We start from the raw sequence: 20,022 nt of genomic DNA on the forward strand, positions 1-20,022 counted from the left end.
TAAAGACGACCTTTAGCTCGTCTATAAGGACGACCTTTAGTTCGTCTATAAAGACGACCTTTAGCTCGTCTATAAAGACGACCTTTAGCTCGTCTATAAAGACGACCTTTAGCTCGTCTATAAAGACGACCTTTAGCTCGTCTATAAAGACGACCTTTAGCTCGTCTATAAAGACGACCTTTAGCTCGTCTATAAAGACGACCTTTAGCTCGTCTATAAAGACGACCTTTAGCTCGTCTATAAAGACTTCCTTCGGCTCGTCGACTCACTTCTTTAGCTTGCCTAAAAATCCTCCCAAAAGTGTTTATCCCAGCTTTTTAAGAAAAAAGAAAATTGTTTTGATTATAAACATAGTACATTTATTTAATACGATTTTTGTATAATTCATTTTAATATAAAATATGAACAATTTTTTTTTATATATAAATGGAAAAGTAGGAGCAATATTAGAGTAACATACCTTGTATTTAACCCTCTCGCAATACTTACATCTTACTCTTTATAAAGACGTCATTCAAAAATCTAGATCCCTTGCAAGATCTTTTATAAAAAAGAATGGAGATAAAAATTAGTAACGTAAATTTTGTTTGTGAAACAACAGTGGCCGAAACAAGACACGAATAGGCTGTCGTTGTCGTATGGCAAATGTGTTTCATATACATTTTTAAACAATGTCATTGATCAATGGTCGATGTCAGTATTATAACAGAAAGTAAAATATGTTTTCTTTTTTTTTATCATTTAAATTTTATGCACATTGCTTCTAGTTTCCTTTAGCGTGATTGTAATACTGAACAACGACTTCTGAAAGAAAAGATCAATGCAACAATTAAAAAATGTATTTGAAAATTGTTTACCAATACGTACACTCTAGCCGCCTTATTTTTACACACTTCCAGTCAATATTTTCCACAGAGCTTTGACTGGCTTAAGCTTTCATGTTCCATGTTTTTTCATTTGCACTGCATCCAAAACAGTGTGCATTGGGTATTCCTTGCTGTAAAAAAGTCAATACAAACATCGAAATTACACAGTTCACTTGCAAATCACTTTGAGTTTTTTTCTCAATAACCCACCTTTATTTACCGATGCAACTTGTTTTTGCACAAGCTGATCAGCACAATAGCCGGGTTTGGCTCAGTAGGCGCATCCAAGAAGGTGCATGTGCCCTGAAATGGCGAAAATAATGTTTAATACCGTTTGCTAAATGCAGTACATATTTACAAGTAGTATACTCTAATTAATGCTCCAACTTTTGTTTTCTAATATTTTATGAGTTTAGGTGGAATCATTCTTATTTCTAATAGCTGTTATCCTAACTTTGATAATTAATAAAATAATATAAAAAACTTAACAGAAAAAAAACTAACATTGTAATTTAATTTAATAACTCATCATTGAAAAGTTGAAGGGGTGGACTTGGGCTTGGCATATTACAATTACATATTATACAGAATTCATCTGCACAATCCTTACCCCGATTTATGTGTATACAGCTTGCTGATGTTGTGCTTGTAAGAAAACCAAAGTCTTCGTTCCAATTAAAATCGGCATAGGTGGTTGAAAAATCTGGCGATGATTGAGCCTCTGAAGACGAAGCTATATATGTGTGATCATCCATAACGTTTGATGTCTCCGATGAACTTAGGGTTGCTTCACTTGAAGTTTCAGCACAATTGTTATTCCATAATATGTCATCTAAAGAACTGCGACAATCATTTATATCTAATGGAAAGTTGGGAATATTACAAAAATCAGACGATGAAAAATCAAACAAATCATTGGTGTTGTGTTGTGTAACAGTACCATTATCAAGTTCCAAATCTGTCGATGGACGATGGTCATAACTGCAACTGCTGCTGCACTGTTCTTGGTGTATGTTGTCATTCTTTGTGGCCTTTTTATTCTCGAGTATTGAAAGCAAGTTTGCTATTTCCGCTTTGTTTGCAATAATATTCTGGTAATATTTCGCCTGCTGCTCCATTTGTTTAGATATAGAAATTTGCCTCTTTAAAGCTTTAACCAAATTTTTGTTTGCTAGGCGTGCTTCCTGTATTTCTCTTTCCAGTGATTCCAAATACAACTTTTTCTTGCGACGATTCTCTCTTGCCAGTAATGCATTCCTGTTATATACTTTGGGATCTGGCCGACGAGTTGGCATTCTTTCTTCTCCATTTCGCTTTCTTGTTGATGTGAACTTTTTGGTTGTCTCGTCGGAAGAAGATATTGAAAATGGCGAAACGGCATATTTCACAAAACCTTGAAGTTCTTCCACGTCAGAAGATGACGAATAATCGTTTTCTCGTGCAAAATTGTTACCATTAAAAGCTTCCATTGTTGACCGAGTTGGTGGGTGGTGTTGTGAAATTGGGACAAACAGATGCAAAAACAGTAGTAACGAAGAATTTTTTGCAATTTCTTTTTTACTTTACCTTTATTTGCTTAAAATGTACTTTTTACAATACTAAAACCTTTAATTTCTCCAAAAATTGATTTGCGCATAAAATGCGTTGTGAAATTACAAGCTTCAAGAAAACGTTTAAGGTTAGAATGAGGAGTGAGGCAGACGACGAAAGAAAACTACGCTGATATTGATTTCACAACGCCGATGAATAAAAGTTCAGTGTCAGGTTCAAAATTTCAACGACGCAAAATTTTTGCGGCAACTGTTTATTGACGCCGCTATTGACATTTATACGCATGTGGCAACTTCCCTTCATGATACAATAAGAAGGTAGCAGCAACTGCCGTTTTTGGTAACATAAGATGTCAAAATTTGACATAAATTCAATGCAATTGACACATTACATTAGCCCTGTTCCTTTACGTTCAAGAATCTTCAAGTTTTACAACTTTTTACTCGAAAAGCGTTCCTTTACTTCAGACACAATACAATTCATATGGGAGCAGTTTTCAACTTTTACTACTTTTGCCGGTTTTACCATTTTCAGAAGTAAAGGAACAGACCAATTATGTTACCATCAGCTGGGCTGATAATACTACCTTCTTATTGTATCATGCTTCCCTTGAATGTATTTGTGATGGCTGGCAACGATTGAACTTAATTAACCCTTTAGTCTGTGTTTAGACACACAAATTTCTCGGTAAAGTTAATTGAGTTTTTGGGAGAGAGCGGAGAGGAAAGAGCTCCTCAATACTCTTTCCTACCCCCTATTGCCTAAAAACTGAATTTACTTTCCCGTGTGTGTAAACACGGACTTATATACCAAAAAAAAAAAAAAACACAAATTATCGAAACTAAGGCCATGTTTATATTATAGCCTTTTGCAGGGTTAACCTTCTTTATGAGGATTTATTTGAAATATAAGCAATGGAATTGACATTTGAAACCCAGTGGGTTTGTTAAATCCGGTTATATATAAACGTACTATAAGTCCATATTTACATTAAGTATAGTACACATTGACAAGCAAAACTGACAGTCATCGAGGTCTATTTCGTGAATATCAAAGCCTAACTTTTGTAATATATAAATAATACCGTATATATTGTATTTAAAAGGTTTTTCGCTAAATAAAAGTTGTTATTTGCCGGAAAATTGTCCTAAAAGTACGTTGCCTGTCATTTTTGATTGATAGTGTGTACTCCCCTTTAGGCAATTTTCAGTTTGAAGGAGAGAGAGGTGAGGCATGTGGTAACCCTTTGCCGCTCAACACCTCTCACCGACAAACTGACAATTCGTCGGTGTCATGCTTAAGTGTTCCATACGCCATTTCCCTGATTCGAGAAAAACTCAAGTTAATGTTTAAGGTCATACAGGATAAAAATGGTGCAATAATCCAATACTTTAAGAGCTCAGTTCTACTTAACTAAACTCATAGAATATACCAGTAATTTATTTTAGTCAGATATCTGTGATAGTCTAGAAGTTATGGCAAATTTTTATAATTGCAAAAAGTTGCTGAATTGTTCCATGGAATCTTTTTTTCATGTTTTTGGCAGTTTGTATCACATGGAACACGTTTTGTCACATTTCAACCAAAACACTTTTTATCAATTGTGTTCCACCTCCCTTATATGAAGTGCTACTGTGGAGTTTAAAAATCAGGACTTTAAATGAAACATTTATTTTTCTCATATAAATACAATAAGGACCATTATTAAAGGTTTCTTTAACATTTATTTAAGGGATTTCCTCCACTTATCACTATTTTTTTGTGGTAAAAATTTCGATTTGACAAAACGGATTGATATCTTGCATTTCTAAGGTAACATAAAACATTTAAATGGGATTTTCTTATAATACAATTTTTGTAGTCGGTTAGCTTCCAGTCGAATGGACGTTTTTGCGTATATTTTTGTGGACCTACATCAAAATTTTGTCTTTAATCTAGGGATTTTTTGTTTAAACGATTGATAAATTTTCGTTTTCATATAACAATACAATATTCAAAAATATTTGGATTTAGAAACTATTATTCTTCAGTTTTTAAACCAAATCCTTTAGAATAATTTGTTCCATACGCCACACTTTTCCGTCACATGCATAAAAAGAACAATTTTGGGTCGCAAAGCGGATGTGGAACATACTGGCATCTGAATATCTCAGAAACTATAAGAGATATAGAAAAACCGACCAAGAAATCTGAAAGAGCATGGTTCAAAATCTTGTAAGGTACCTTTATCTCAAAATGTCAAAAATGGCGTATGGAACACTTAAGCATGAATTGCCGCAAGGAAAATTGCCTAATATGGAATAAGCTGTGAAAGAAACTTTTTAAAGAACCGGATATTTAATACGAATTATGGTTTTCGATTTATAGAGATACGAATTCAACAAGAATAAGACAATCGTATAGCATGAAAGACAATCGTAGTTTCATGAAAGAAATTTAATTAAAATATGCATTCCTATTTCCGGTCTACACTAGAGCAATTTCGTAAAAATTCTTTAGTATGTCCCAGTCTACACTAGAGTTACTTATCGAATTTTCGTGCTGGTTTATCAGAAAGAATGTCCAAAGATAAGGAAGTAAACTCAAGAGGTAGAAACTTCATAGACTTTTGCTATGACCATAACTTGTTAGTGGCAAATGGAATGGCCAACGGAGACGAAAATGGAGAATCTACATTCATAAGTCCAATTGGGACTTCCGTAAATGATGTGTGTGCAGTATCTCAAAATCTGTTACAGTATATTGCATGGTTTAATAAGAAAGGTTAGCCAAAGCTTTATGTCAATTTAAATTTTTTCATTCGAGTATTCCTAAAACTTCAAAACAATATACACAAACTATGTATGTGTGTGTGGTGTTTGAATAATATGTCAAACAATTTTAAAAACAATCGAATTCAATGATTTTTAAAATTTCTTTTTGGAACATTTGTATGGAAAGAATTCGTCAGGTTATCATTGAAACAAACATTTTATCATGTCCACGACTTGATTATGCGGAGAAACATTGGTCCTTCATTCATTTTTCGCGATTTTTATAAAATGCTCAAAATTGGTGTTGTAAACAAACCCACTTGTTGCTTAATTTTGAAGTTTTAGGAATTCAGGAAAAACAAGGGTTCTATAGATTTTTTTCATTTAAATCTACCTCTTTACTTATACCATGGTATATTGATGAATTCAAAATCGAAAATAAAATTTGGTCAGACCATATGCCGATATCACTATCTTTAGCATTCAGATTGAATGAAGAAATGGAAAATGTAAACTGTTTGCTCCCAAAACTGGCATGGAATATACGGAAAAAAGAGGAATACCAAACGAAACTGGTGGCATTAATAAATACAAACGGAGAACAGGATGTTTTGAGGAAAAATGGTTTACTTTAAAATGCTATAAGGCAAGGAAAAAAACTTTCAAGTGGCTTAAGAAATTTAGAAAATTCAGCACAAATGAGAATAAGGATGGATACATTAATAGTAATCGTCAGTACAAAAATATCTGCCAAACTGCAAAACAATATTACTCTAAGATGGAAAGAAGGCTAGAAGAAGTTAGAGACAGTAAGGATTGGTGGAGAATAGCGAAAGAAATTGGAACCGATAAAGATGAAACAAAAATATTTGTTCCAACAAATGAGTTAATGATATATTTTGAAAATTTACTTAACCCCCCTAAAAAATCATCCGATATACAATATGCTCCCAATTATTTGGTAGACGATGACTAGGATAAGCCAATTACATTAGGAGAATTAAAAAGGATACTACAAAAAGTGAAAATAAATAAGGCCCCCGGTGAAGATCGAGTTCCTTATGAATTCTATAAGAATGCTCCTGACCAATTCCTTTTGGAAATAGTTAAAGCATGTAACAGTCTCTTCAACAAAGGAGAAGTGGATGATACATTCATTACTAGTATAATATACCCCATACATAAAAAAGGCGATGTCACACAGGCTCAGAATTACCGGGGTATATCATTCATGAATTGTCTACCGAAGATTATGATGGGATTGATAAATGACAGATTAACTATCTGGACTGAAAACACACAAAAAGATGAGCGAGTATCAATCAGGTTTCAGAAGAAACTATTCAACCTGTGACAATCTTTTCAACCTTACTTCGATTGTGCACTTCAACTGGAATAATAATAAGAAAACGTACGCATTTTTTGTGGACTTCAAAGCAGCTTTTGACAATGTCTCCAGATGGTCTATGATATATAAATTAAATTGTATTGGGGTGTCATCGAAAATGACACTATTTATCGAGAGCGTGTATAGAAACACTAAGTTTCGTGTATGGACAGGTAAAGAGCTCTCCGAAAACTTCTCCACGTCGACAGGTGTTAAACAAGGCTGTTTGTTGTCACCCTTACTGTTTGCATACTATTTAGATGACCTCCATGATTTCATTGGCGGCGGTGTAATGGTCGATGATCTCAATATCAGAATATTACTATACGCCGACGATATAGTAATATTAGCAAATGATGTCAAAATCTTACAGAGGATGATAGATAAATTGGAGGAGTATTGCGATATTTGGAATGTATCTGTTAACCTGGAAAAGTCAAAGATAATGGTTTTCAGAAAAGGCGGTAAACTAGCACAGAATGAAAAGTGGTACTACAAACAGGAGCTGATTACCATTACATCAGAACTTACATATCTTGGCATGCTTTTATCACCACAATTGTCATTTAGAAAACATATCCAAGCTAGAAATAATACTTCAAAAACTAGTATAAACTTTACATGGCAACGTTTCCTAAGTAAACCAAACGTATCTATCACAGCAAAATGGAAACTATTTAATGCGGTATGCAGATCCATACAGCAATATGGAGCCCAAATATGGGGATTTTCTAACTTCGATGAAACTGACAAGCTAGAGGTTTATTTTTGGAAAAAAATTTTATTACTGCCAAATTTTACACCAACTTATATAATAAGACTTGAAACCGGGGTAGAAAATTGTCATTTGTTTGCTTTGAAAACGCATCTGAATTATATATTTCGTGTCCTTTATGATTACGACTCCAGCCGTTTACCAAACAAACTCGCAAAGAAAATCATGCCAAAGCAAACCTATTGGGCAAATGATGTAAAAACACTTTTCCTACAAAATTCTATTGAGCCACTGGGCCCACGCCTCACTAAGGCCGTATCGATGGTAAAAATTGATCAGCTTTTCCACTCACTAATATCAAAACATCAAATTACTGCTACAAATAAAGCTAACGCGACAAGACGTATATACGCAAAATTGGATCCATCTGTAGGTCGAACATATATTTCATCAAGTTTAACGGCGCAAGAAAAAATGTGGATTTTTAAAGCAAGAAGCAAGAAGCGATATGCTTAGGCTCAACTGTAATCCTTATGAACCTAATAGAAACCCCATATGCTCGCTATGCAATATGATGGAAGCTTAAAACCTACAACATTTCCTATGTCGTTGCCCATCGTTAAAAGAATTTAGATTCATGATCTTCCAAAAGGTTTTGCTTTCCGAAGAAGAACTAATTCACATCCTAAATGGATATATTGTGAACTGGAGCCAGTTGGCAAATTTTATAATGATATGCATACAGTATAGGAATCAGTTATTAGCTGAGTTTAATTTATAACTTTCAACAATGTCTTCAAAAACACTTATATGAATTTCTAGAATCAGGCAGACGGCCATCAGCCAGCGCCTTAATAAATATTATATAATATCTTATTTTTATTTAATTCTTACATATCGTCACCATAAATGCCCGAAGACGTAACCGACATGAAAATCGAAATTCGTTTTTTGACGTAATCTGATACATAAAGCTAAAATACATGCTCTGGCACAATTTCAAGCTTCTACGTTCAAAAACAACGATGCTATTCAGAAAAATGGGATAATATTGCAGATTTTGTTGTAATGGAGGACCTCAAAACTAAGCACTTCAGCGGTTTTGGTTTCACTACTAATTCCCCTTCGTATATGATCGATAATATCCCATATACTCGCCTTCGTAAGATTAATATTCCATAAAACAGTTTTTAATTTTATAACGTTTTTTGCTTCTCCTGTAAAGTTTTGGTTTTGTGGTTTACGTCTTCGGGCATTTATGGTGACGATATATTGTTTAAACAAAATAATTGTAAAACTGTTTTGAATACATAAATAAAAATATAATACTACTACTTATCACTAGAGTGATTTCAGTGAAATATCATGAAATTATGCGTTTTTAGATCGAGTACCATACTAAAGTAATTTTATGAAATTGCTGTAGTGGTCAACTCGGTCTAAGAACACCTAATTTTACGAAAATATTACATTGAAATCGCTCTAGTCTGAACCGGGACTATGAAACTCGATAATTTCATTATTTTTTTTAATATAATCACTCTAGTATGGAACGGGACTTACCCCCTGTTTTTCTAAAAAAAATTATTGTTCTCACACGAATTGTCAAATTTTGTAGATCGATTTACACGCCTTAGGGCAAATGTGGAACGCTGATTTTTGAATGAGGAATTCTTTACTATATATAGAACAAGCCTACGAAGAATTAGGTCTGTATGTCATATAGGGACTGAGCTATGGATGCTCAAATTATTACGAATATAGACGAACGAACAAAAAAAAGTTACAAAAACAGGGGGTTAGTCGAAAATTGCACTAGAGTGGTTCCATTGAAACTGTAAGGAAACTAGAGTGATTTAATTGAAAAAAAAATCATGCAATTTGGCGTTCTTAGTCCCGCACCACACTAGCGTGAACTTCATTAAAATAAATTTGATGAAATTAGGCGTTCTTATTACACTAGTACACTAAAACCTCGATTTCGTTAAGCAAAAAATAATACTGAATCGATATGAGTTATTAAGCACTAATATTTGTGGCTTTGAATTATTCAAAACATGTGTTTTGATTTATTTATTTCATAACAAGGCATATTTATACAAGGTAGAAGTGACAATCAGCTGTATTCTTACTTTTTTTGTAAATTTAGTTTTCAAAATGTAATAGGGGCTACTTATGAAATTTGAAACTTCGAAATTTGCTACCATAAAATACTTATTTTTATCGTAAACGTGTAATAAAAATTACCTACGAGAGTTCTGAATGCTTTACATTTACATTTTGATTCAAATTTTTTCTATTTTAGAGGATTTTCAAAATGTATTTATGTTTTTCCTAAAACAATTTTTGGAACGAACCTATTATTCAATATTTATCTTTGACAATTAATTTTCAATACCAACAATGTTGTTTTTGTAAATTTGTTAGTTGTTGTAATTCATGCATTTACCTTCTATAAATTTCCTTGTTTCATAATACAAGGCCTAAAAGACCATATACAGTATGCAAAGTTTATATTCGTACACCCATAAAAAATTAATAAAATCGTTATTAATTCTATATTTTATGTGCAAATATGAAATAATTGATAGGAATTACCATAACGAAGAAAGATTTAAGAATAACAAAACAAATTTTTAATTTATTTCTTCATTTAGGTGTAGATGGCGCCTATGTGGGCGGCAAAGTTCGTATTCGTACACCTATAAGCACTATATATTTGGAGTTTTTAAGGATTTTCAAAGCGAAATACCGCAAATTTTTGTTCTTTTCTTCTTTTGGAATGCCTCTGCTATAGAAATATGTAAAAATAACGGTAATTTTATTAAAAATTTTGTATGAATAAAAAGTCGGACGAATTTTTGAAATAATTAAGAAAAATGTGCTAGATATGATTAACTATTGCAATTTATTCCCGAATTTTTGACGAAAATAGCCAGACGAAAATGCTGAAGAAGTTTCATTCGAAAAACATTATTTGTGTGGGAAAAAATTCGAAGTTCATGAGGCAATGCATTCCAACATCGCGAAATCCGAATCAGAAATGATCTTGTGTAGGAATTTTTGTAGATTCTAGGAATAACCAATTGTGGGTTCCTAGTTGATGCGAAAATCTAAAACATCTCATCAAAGTTGTTGGTTTTCTGTTCTTTACTATATTATAAAAAGAAAGGAGATTTCGAGATCGGGTAAAGTCATTAAAGGAACAACCTATGAATCTTTTTACATATCCAGAAATGGATCTCTTCTTCGAACATTATATACCATGATACAATGATACAAGGTAATCTCATTTCAAAAAACCGTCCTTGAGCTGTCACATACAACCCTGTGTCGAAACAGTATACATAAATGTTGTTTTTGTAAGTGTCACTAACAATTTGTTTACGTTTTATTTATATTTTGTACAAAACTGAATAAACTGTAATGATTGCGAAAATAAATAAGTCAAGCGAAATATTTGGTCGTATTTCGGGAGAAATTGTGTTAAGTTTTTATCTTCCATCTTTAATTGGTCAATTGAGGACGTTTCTGCGGCTGCAAAATTAAATATTTTCATAAGCTCGGAAGGAATTGCCAAGAAAAATGAGAAACGGTATGAAAATTCGCTAAAATAAAAGCTCAATGTAAAAGCAGATCGACATTTCGTTTTTCAGTTTTTGAATACTCACGACACGAAATGAAATTGTGGAATACAACATTAAACTGTTTTATGTTGTTATTTTCGTTAATGAAGAGTTCAGCCAACGCCATCAAGGTCAGTTTTCCGTATATTCGGAAAATAATAGGCAAATCAAGGAAGACCACATTTACTTGCCAGCAGTGCTCAAGTAACCCATTCGCCCTGATGTCAACGATATCTAACAAACGTCAACCTTATGTTTCAGCGAACAAGCCGGTAAGTAATTGTGCCAGAGTGATGATTAATGGATTTATATTGAATGTGCGCTGCTTGTTACAGGTCCCGAAACCCTGCTGAATAATGGTGCGGGTGCTTTCGTTAGGATGTGCGGTGGAGGTAGCGTGTTCGTCCCTACAAAAACTTATCGCCATTGTAAACCGGCTCCGCTACGCTTTGGTCTTGCAATTGCTGCTATTGGCGTCCCAGCCCAGTCCAATCTAAAGGATTAACCAGCCGAACGAAGATAAAAACACTACCTACTTTTAGATAATTCTGTTCTGGGAATGGCTTTTTAATTTTGAAACTACCGCATTTCCCGACGTACACCTCTCATGCCTTCTGTAACATTCCCGGCTTTGAAACTATGGGTCTGTCGAACTTTTACATGCAAGAAGATGTTGGCTTATCGTCCCTTTATCACCACAGGTAGTGCTTTCGGTCATAATTCCAACGGTGTATAACTTTTGTTCCGAGATATATGCCTAGAAACTCCAACTTATACTTAGACAATGCATATTGTATATTGCTGTGTTCGGGGGAGAAGCCATACCTGTAATAACAAAATTTGTAACGATTCCAATTTAGTAAAAACGTTTAACTTAAGTTCTTGTTAGGGGGTTTTCGGAACCTTCGAGGCCTATATGTCGCGAAGTATACATTTTGTACACCGTTGGAATCAGGGCCAAAAGGACTACCTATCGTAAAAATGTCGAATTGTTCCGCCAGGTACACCTAGAGGGAAGAAGTTCCAAGATCTTTCGTCGTCTCAATCCACTGTCCAATGTTCGTCTACTCATCAACACGAATCCCTATATTGAGTTTTTATTACTTTGTAACGTGGTAACTTAAGTCAAGAAATAATATACCCCCTACATCAGTTGTGGCCAAGGATGCTGTCGCTTTGGTTGGTTTTTCCACACTGAATACGAAGTCAAAAAAAGACAACAAAAGATATTTTTATTTGATTTGTTATTTTTATTTCCATTTGTAAAAATCTTGACCATTCAACTTAGGTCCAACGAGAAATTAATAAAAATTAATTTTAAAAAAGTTTATGCGTTTTTATTGGGATAGCTGGATATCTGTTTCTATATTAAAGAATGATACAACCTTCCTCAACCCAATATGGATAGCACCGATTTGTCTCGCCTTCTTAAATCTGCAAGATGCTCCCTGGCCCACGCAAGAAGGTCTTCCGTCGTGGCCGTAATTTTATACGTTTGTGTGGTAGGCATTATAACAGCGGGCCTAATTTTTCCATTGATAGACCTAATGAACATACACAAAATACATTTATAGCGTTGTAATAAAGGCTACTAAAAACTTTAGTGCGAGATATGTATGAAGGAGTGGCCCTAAACATTGTGTCATTTTGGGGTTGTTCATTGAGAAAACGGAAACGTCCTCTCATTAATTAAGCCTTTAACTTATCCTCAAAAGCGCTTAAAGCCTCGGCACATACGGTCCGTTGTGAGTCGTCATTTGTCAAAAACAACAACCACATGAAAAATGTATAAGCAAGATGCGAAATTTGTTATTGAAATTTGCATTTGGTTGTTGTAACGCAACACTCAACGAACCGTATTTGATCAAGCCTTGAGGCCAGCAGTAGATGTGGAATGTGTTTCTTCGTCACTCATAGAGTCTTTGGCTGCTTCGAGTAAAGTTGCTCCTTTTGTTGCTGTTTTTCCTCTTCCGATTCCATGGGCATAAAAGGTGGTGTGAGTGGACTCTTCCACCAGTAGGTAGTTGCTTCACTTCTGGCATGTATCAGTCTGGACGAACGAATAATCGACTAGAAAATTTTGAATTGAAAATTTTGAAATAATACAATTGGGTTTGATATTGAAAATGTAAACATAACTGACATATGTATATTTTAACATATACATACAAAGTTTGTCAAAATCATTTTGTCAATGAAGGGACGGCAAAGGGATACAACTCTGTGAGCTGTGAGCGTGAGGTTACCTTGTATCATTGTATCATGATTATATACAAAACGGACAATCGAATTTACAATTCTCCGCAAACGGACAAGATTCACCCCAGTTGTTCCAGACACAACTTCGAAACTATACAAAATTGTAGGCATAAGCAGAGCATGAGCCATGGTTTAATAAGAAAGGTTAGCCAAAGCTTTATGTCAATTTAAATTTTTTCATTCGAGTATGCCTAAAACTTCAAAACAATATAAACAAACTGTGTATGTGTGTGTGGTGTTTGAATAATATGCCAAACAATTTTAAAAACAATCGAATTCAATGATTTTTAAAATTGTTTTTAGACCATTTGTATGGAAGAAATTGGTGAGATTTGCATTGAAACAATCATTTTATCATATTCACAACTCGATTATGTGGAGAAAACTTAACTCTTCATTAAGTTTTCGCGTTTTTTATAAAATGCTCAAAAAATGCATTGTAAACAAACCCACTTGTTGCTTTTATTTTGAAGTTTTAGTTTTTTTTCTTTAACATTTTATGACTGGGGAGCCGAATAAAAAATATATCTGCATTTAAATAATAATTAATTGTTATATATTAATATATTTAAGTACATTAAATTGAATTTATTATTTTATAACTCAGGTTTTTTTGTCTTGAGATACGTTTATTTGGCCATTGTATCATGTATGAATTTTGAAATAAATAAATTCAAGAAAAACAAGGGTTCTATAGATTTTTTCATTTAAATCTACCTCTTTACTTATACCATGGCATGAGCCAATTTCTTTTTATAGGAAAAAGGGATATACAAATTGGCAGCATGAATCCTTCGCAGCGTAGACCAGACCTTTCCAGATATAAAGTCAATTTGATATTTAAAAGACAGGTCGTTATCAATATCGACTCCCAAACATCTGTGGTGAGTAACAAATTCAACATTTTCATTCAGCAAGTTAATATTTATAGCAGGATACCTATTATTAAACACTCCAAACATAATAGCCTTCGTCTTTAGTACGTTTATATATAACCGGATTTAACAAACCCACTGGGTTTTAAATGTCAATTCCATTACATATACGTCAAACAAATCCTCATAAAGAAGGTTAACCCTGCAAAAGGCTATAATATAAACATGGCCTTAGAAGTATTAATAGAAAGATTTGCGTCGGAGCTAATCATTAGCACAAATCGAGGTATTAGTGTATGGAACTTGTGGGTCGATTCCGTATTGCGACGCGAGTCATGTCGCGTCGTCAATCGTCTCTGTGACAAAATTTAAAAATTGTACTACGTAAAGCCATAGAAAATAATCGTCGATAACAAGTTATCGGTTATGTAGCGGAACGTTTTTTGTTTTTTATTTGAATAAATAAGAAAAAAAAATTTTCAAAAAATATCAGAGTAATACCCCGTTTATATATAACCGGATTTAACAAACCGACTGGGTTTTAAATGTCAATTCCATTGCTCATATTTCAAATAAATCCTTATAAAGAAGGTTAACCCTGCAAAAAGCTCCAATATAAACAGCATATAAGTTGTACACAAAAGTTATAGTTTTCTAAAATGATAAGCACAGTGGAACTATTTTTTGATGATAGTGAAGAAAATATAGTTAACGTAGCATCTATCAGGCGACACTTAAGAGATAAATCGAATCCTTTAGAATTGCCATCAGTATTTTGAGTATGTTTGGTTTCCAACGTTCATCAAAATAATTGTTAATTTTTTAGGTTTAAAGCCTATTTTCGGCTTCCAAAAGACGCTGATATTTATATAGTAGAGGCATTAAAAACGCACAGATCAACAGCAATACAGCCACTCCTTAAAGTGTGTATATTTTTTGCAGAAGGAAGCTTTCAAAAATCCCATGCTAATGACTTTAACCTCGGGATGGCTCAGCCCACATTTTCAAAGGAATTAAGTGAAGTTCTGTAGTTAATAGAGTAAAAACTGTGTAAAATTTGGATTGTTTCCAAATTAAGAGAAGAGGAAAAGCGTCAAAATAAAAACTATTTTTTATTCAAAAACAAATTTCCCGGGCGTTGTCGGATACATTGACGGAACACACGTACATATAATGATGGGACCAAAGGAAGATGTTCGCCATTTATATCTGAATAGAAAACGACATTTTAGTTTAAACGTTTTGTTGGCAAGTACGTTGTCAATTTCTACTTCATTTTGAGGGTTTTCATTTGTCCAATTTCACTGTTATTATCATCCCATGTCTCTTCAATTCCGTAGATCGCACCTGTAGGATTTGAAACCATATTAATTTGCAGTAAGTCTGCTACCGATTGCTCCATCGACGACAACGATATTTCTTGTGGTCCACCTCCTGTAGCTGTAATTTTCTTCATATTTTGAGACATTTTTTCTTTAGTTTGGATTTAAAATGAGTCCATACTCTGTGCCATTCATCTGGTGTACGCACACAACTATTTAATTGATCCGCAACATCCTTCCACACCTCATCAAAAGATACTTCATATCTACAAATTTGTAAAAATGGTTGTATAAATAGAAGTTATCAAAATCAGCCTTTGTCTTCTAGCCATCATGGTACAATAATACAGGTAGCATTATCAAGCCAGCTGATGGTAACATAATGTGTCAATTGCATTGAATTGATGTCAAATTTTGACATCTTATGTTACCAACAATTGCCGATGCGGCTACCTGTATATTTGTACCATGCTAGCCATTTACATTCAAAATATGCCTGATGAGCTGGCCTAAACCACCAGCGAAACGATCGTAGCATAGTGGTTGAGTGTGTGGTACTTCGCTAGAATTTATTTTTCAATACAAATTCCTTTGGTCGTGTTAGCTCGATTAATACAAATAATAAATTAAAAAATTTCATAAATAATGGCCTTCGTTCTAAAAAGGCAATAATAAATAAAAAGTGGCTTTAGTTTCGCCAAAAATTCTGACTAAACGAGCTACGTTTAGGTGGGCTTCCATTTTTTCAAGCAGCATTTCAAATTGCTGTTTTGTAGTAATTTTTACCAATAACACCAAAAAACGTATATAATCAGGTATGTGATGGAAATCGATTTCGAGCTCAAAATGAGTCAAAAACGACTGTAGGTGTGATGCATGTAGATTTTCCGACATCGAATTGTTTTCGATATCGGTTTCATATTCCATTTTATTCTATGGAAAAATTGATCAAAAAGACGTGTGATGCAATTCAATAATCGTTTATTTTTCTCGTTTTGAAAACGGTCATATTTTTGTGGTCGATTTGTAAACGATGTAATGGATTTTGACATTTTTTAGGAAAAAAGCTTGAAATTTAAACACGGATATAGAATAGATAAATTTACATTTATTTGCCTTATATTTAGTATATTTTGTTAAGAAAATATTTGATATTTCGATAAAAAAAACACGGGTAAAAACTCTAGATTAGTGAAGACGTCCGCTTAATATGTTGTTTGCACTGTTTGTAAAGTTCTCCTCATGTAATTGGACAAGAATTTCCACACTCAACTTCTATATAGGCCAATTTAAACATGAACACAATTTTATTTTATTTGTTATTACATTTTTTCGTCTTTTGCCATCGCCAAGACCATGGTACAATTAGAAAGGTAGATGCCTCAGCCCAGCTGATCGAATCTAAAACGTCAAAAAACTATGAATTCGCCATGAAAAATCAAAACAAAAAACCATATGATTCGGTAAGAAAGAGATAGCATGTCTACACTTTATAGACGAACACAAGCGATAAAAAGAGACAACAAGAGACCATTCTGCGAAAATTTTGACAGATTACATTACAAAAAAAGTTGCTTTGTTGTAGCAATTCGCCGATGCATCTACCTTTCTTATTGTACCATGGCCAAGACTAAAAAGTGTTTTTTATTTCTATTTTTCTTCTTTAAAATGCAGATTAGGGATCACCAGTCCGTGTTTTGATTGTGGGAATTTAATGAAATTGAAACAACGTGAAATTGAAATTCGATGCGGATCCCATCACATCTAAAAACAATTTACTAGATTTGGGAAAATCGTTTTCATTGCAAATCGATTCGAAATTTATCACATACCTGAATATTTAAAAAATTCACTTAAAATAAATGAAAATGTTACTTACGTTTCAATTTTTCGTTTTTATTCGTTTGTAAAAATGCACGGCGACAGCTAATTTGTTGCCGCCGGAAAATGAACTTTATGGCGACAGAATTTGACGTCGTCGGGCGACTTTTGCCATACGTAATGCAACTGGCAACGCGACACGACTCGCGTCGCAATACGGAATCGACCCATACATCTAGGGACGTAATTCATTCATTACCGGTTTTACATGAAATCACCCTAGAAATATCATGATACTCTCGATCAAAGAATGCATATTTTAATAAAATTTCTTTAATGAAACTACTTTAGTGTGGACTACTTTCTGCCCTGTAATTGTCATGTTTTTTGTTTCCAAGGAGAAAATCAATTAAACCACTACCCAGAATTCCATAAAGTCCTAGTAGAGTTCTTTTATCTTAAAAAGTTTATGGCAAAAACAGCCTTTATCTTTCAAATAAAAATAATCGCTCTCTGTATCAAAATAAGTTTATTTTGGTAGCTTTATCCTAAATTACAAATTTCGTTTTCATCAAATCAATGCCAAAAATGCAGCCTAAACTAAATTATCTACTTTTTGGAGGTGTGAGTGATTTCTTCCAAAGTAGATCATTCCATCTTCGAGGGGTTATGACTATACTTAGCCATTCATCATGGCTTGTAGTAAAAGTTGTTTCTCTTTTTCTTTCTTCTTGACAACATCCAAGCTGCGCTGTTTCCATGTACTTTTTCTTAATTTAATGGGTCGACTGCCAACATAACGACCATCCATTTCTTTCATGGCTCGTATAAAATCTTGTGGTTCGCGAAAACTAACAAAACCAAAACCTTTACTTTTGCCGGTACGTTTGTCTCGCACAACACGGGCCCTTTGAAATGATGGATATTTGTTGAAGGTTCTTGTGAGCACTTCATCATTAACGTCATTACCCAAATCACCGCAAAAAATACGAAAATCATCATCCGGCCAATCAGCCAATGATGAATCCTCCCAAACCTGACCACCCGCAACACGTACAGTTTTGCGATCTTTTTTCTTCTTTTCAGTTACCTGAAAAGACTGCAGGGCAGATGATGCTTTGGCCGCCTTAATGGCCTCCTCAGCAATGGGATTTGGTCCCGATTTCTCGGCCTTAAGTTTCTTCAGTTTTTGTGTCACATCAAACTGTATAGCATTTATGTCTATGGGTGCTGCAACTGGTACCGACGGGACATTTACAGATTGTCGACTTACATAAAGTTTGGGAGCACTACTTAAGACTACGGGTGTTGGTGTTGTGACAACAGGTGCTGACTTTGTTATTTGTGTAGGAACGAATGTGGGCATAAATGCTGGTGGTGGTATAGGAGGCGGAGGAACTGTAGATATCCTGGGAGGAGCTGCTACAGCTGCCGCTGCTATTGGAACCGTCGCTGCCGGTGGTTGTTGTTGAATCTTTTGCTGCATTAAACTGTAGGTATTCGCGGAAATTACTGGTCTCACTTGATTGGGAACGAACATCGTTGAAACATTGGCGGCAGGCTTCGATATTTCTGCCTCAAAACGTGACAACTCATCTTCAATATTCTTTCTTTTTGTTCCCATGATAAGTTGAAGATAAAATACAATAAATTATTGGATTGTTTGTTTAGAACTTTTCAGAAAATAGAAAATATTTACTTTGGTCACTTTGGTCTAACAAACACCATTAGCAAACGTTTTGACACACAAATGACAGATGACAAACAAAGATTCCAGCCGAGTATAGTTAATCAACGGCGCTACACCAAACTCAGAAGTGACCATTTTACGGCGTCACCCACAAATTTACGGCAATGTAGCCTGCGTATATGGTCTGTTCCTTTACTTTTTTAATGGTAATAGCACGGTTACACTACAGGTTTTTGCCGGGTTAACCCACTTTGTTATGACCGCATATATCCATCCAGTTTGGCCTTCCGACTGCTCTAAGGGCTCTCAGGGAGGTTCTCAACCGCCAAACTCTCATCGGGTCTAACATCATAAAATATACTGAACAAAAAACTAACAAACATCTAAACGATATTAACACAAACACAACACGGAGGACATTCGCCGAATATACTGAGGCTCCTTGATGTATGGAACCCCCACTCAGCCCGCCCAACCATGGTCCATAGCCTCCTTAGCAATTTTAAATGGACCCCACAAACCTCCTTCAACTAAACACCCCCCTCACACGACCAAACCCATTCCAATAATTCAAATCACTCCATATTCATTATTAAACCTTATCATATAGTCACATATTTATTTATAAACCAAAAAAAAAATATAATAAAAGTTAAAACAAATAAAGTCGAAATGACCTTAAACATGAAACATGTCTTTTTATAAACTTAGGTATCAAAAAAACTGAACAAAATAGGACTTACGATACTTTAGCAACGGGGTTGCTTATTGGTGGTCATGAATTTTTGACCGGAATTACTTTTACGCTAAGATCCCTACCTAATCGAGCTCAATTAAGTGGTACTGATAACATAGAGACCATTAACGTCTCCAAATAAACCAAATGATAATGACCCCTATCACTCTTGTACCCTTAGTCCCTTACAAATATATATTATTGAACAAAAGATCAAAAAAAAATTATAAATATAATAAAATAAATATATAAAGTTAATATTAAATCATTAAATGAAATTAAATCAAGTTTTAGTTGTCTCAAAAAAATATAAAAATCACGAAAATGTTGATGTCGGCAAAAAAATTTAAATTTGACAAAATACGATCTAAGATTGGTTAATTTTCTTATGCGCCTAACGGCCGGCTTCACTTACTCTTCA

At 34.1% G+C, this 20,022-nt stretch overlaps 2 protein-coding genes and 1 long non-coding RNA gene across 7 annotated transcripts; 1 reads left to right on the plus strand and 2 right to left on the minus strand.

Annotated features, from left to right (window-relative positions):
- Nucleotides 1–336: 336 nt before the first annotated feature.
- LOC141394766 (uncharacterized) lies at nt 337–2,622 on the minus strand. 4 transcript variants are annotated; one of them, XM_073969638.1, is made up of 5 exons: nt 1,807–2,614; nt 1,477–1,725; nt 1,077–1,169; nt 868–997; nt 337–804 (listed from the first exon to the last, which is right to left on the minus strand). In XM_073969638.1, the coding sequence occupies exons 1-3, from the start codon at nt 2,333–2,335 to the stop codon at nt 1,138–1,140; spliced, it is 810 nt and encodes a 269-aa protein (XP_073825739.1). In that variant the 5' UTR covers nt 2,336–2,614; the 3' UTR covers nt 337–804; nt 868–997; nt 1,077–1,137. The 4 variants fall into 4 exon arrangements, with proteins under 4 accessions (XP_073825739.1, XP_073825747.1, XP_073825728.1 ...); XM_073969646.1 differs by having other exon boundaries at nt 337–801; nt 1,807–2,610; XM_073969627.1 differs by having other exon boundaries at nt 337–997; nt 1,807–2,622.
- Nucleotides 2,623–11,059: 8,437 nt separating this feature from the next.
- On the plus strand, nt 11,060–12,028 carry LOC141394926 (uncharacterized). Its single transcript, XR_012410521.1, has 3 exons — nt 11,060–11,170; nt 11,234–11,599; nt 11,900–12,028. It is a non-coding gene; the product is annotated as an uncharacterized lncRNA (long non-coding RNA).
- Nucleotides 12,029–17,687: 5,659 nt separating this feature from the next.
- On the minus strand, nt 17,688–18,941 carry LOC141390395 (RNA-binding protein 42). 2 transcript variants are annotated; one of them, XM_073963307.1, is made up of 2 exons: nt 18,875–18,941; nt 17,688–18,785 (listed from the first exon to the last, which is right to left on the minus strand). In XM_073963307.1, exon 2 carries the CDS (start codon nt 18,713–18,715, stop codon nt 17,855–17,857), a length of 861 nt encoding a protein of 286 aa, XP_073819408.1. In that variant the 5' UTR covers nt 18,716–18,785; nt 18,875–18,941; the 3' UTR covers nt 17,688–17,854. The 2 variants fall into 2 exon arrangements, with proteins under 2 accessions (XP_073819408.1, XP_073819407.1); XM_073963306.1 differs by having other exon boundaries at nt 17,688–18,938.
- Nucleotides 18,942–20,022: the final 1,081 nt, after the last annotated feature.

The sequence above is a fragment of the Musca autumnalis genome, unplaced genomic scaffold, assembly GCF_047663935.1.
Source record: "Musca autumnalis isolate F117 unplaced genomic scaffold, ASM4766393v1 scaffold_1, whole genome shotgun sequence".
NCBI lineage: Eukaryota > Metazoa > Arthropoda > Insecta > Diptera > Muscidae > Musca > Musca autumnalis.

Bases quoted from the DNA above. Each gene is read 5' to 3' on its own strand.
- LOC141390395 (XM_073963306.1), bottom strand. From the start codon at position 18,799: ATGGGAACAAAAAGAAAGAATATTGAAGATGAGTTGTCACGTTTTGAG.
- LOC141394766 (XM_073969616.1), bottom strand. From the start codon at position 2,335: ATGGAAGCTTTTAATGGTAACAATTTTGCACGAGAAAACGATTATTCG. The intron at 1,726-1,806 runs GTACTGTTACAC...ACTTTCCATTAG, and splicing joins AGATTTGGAACTTGATAATG to ATATAAATGATTGTCGCAGT.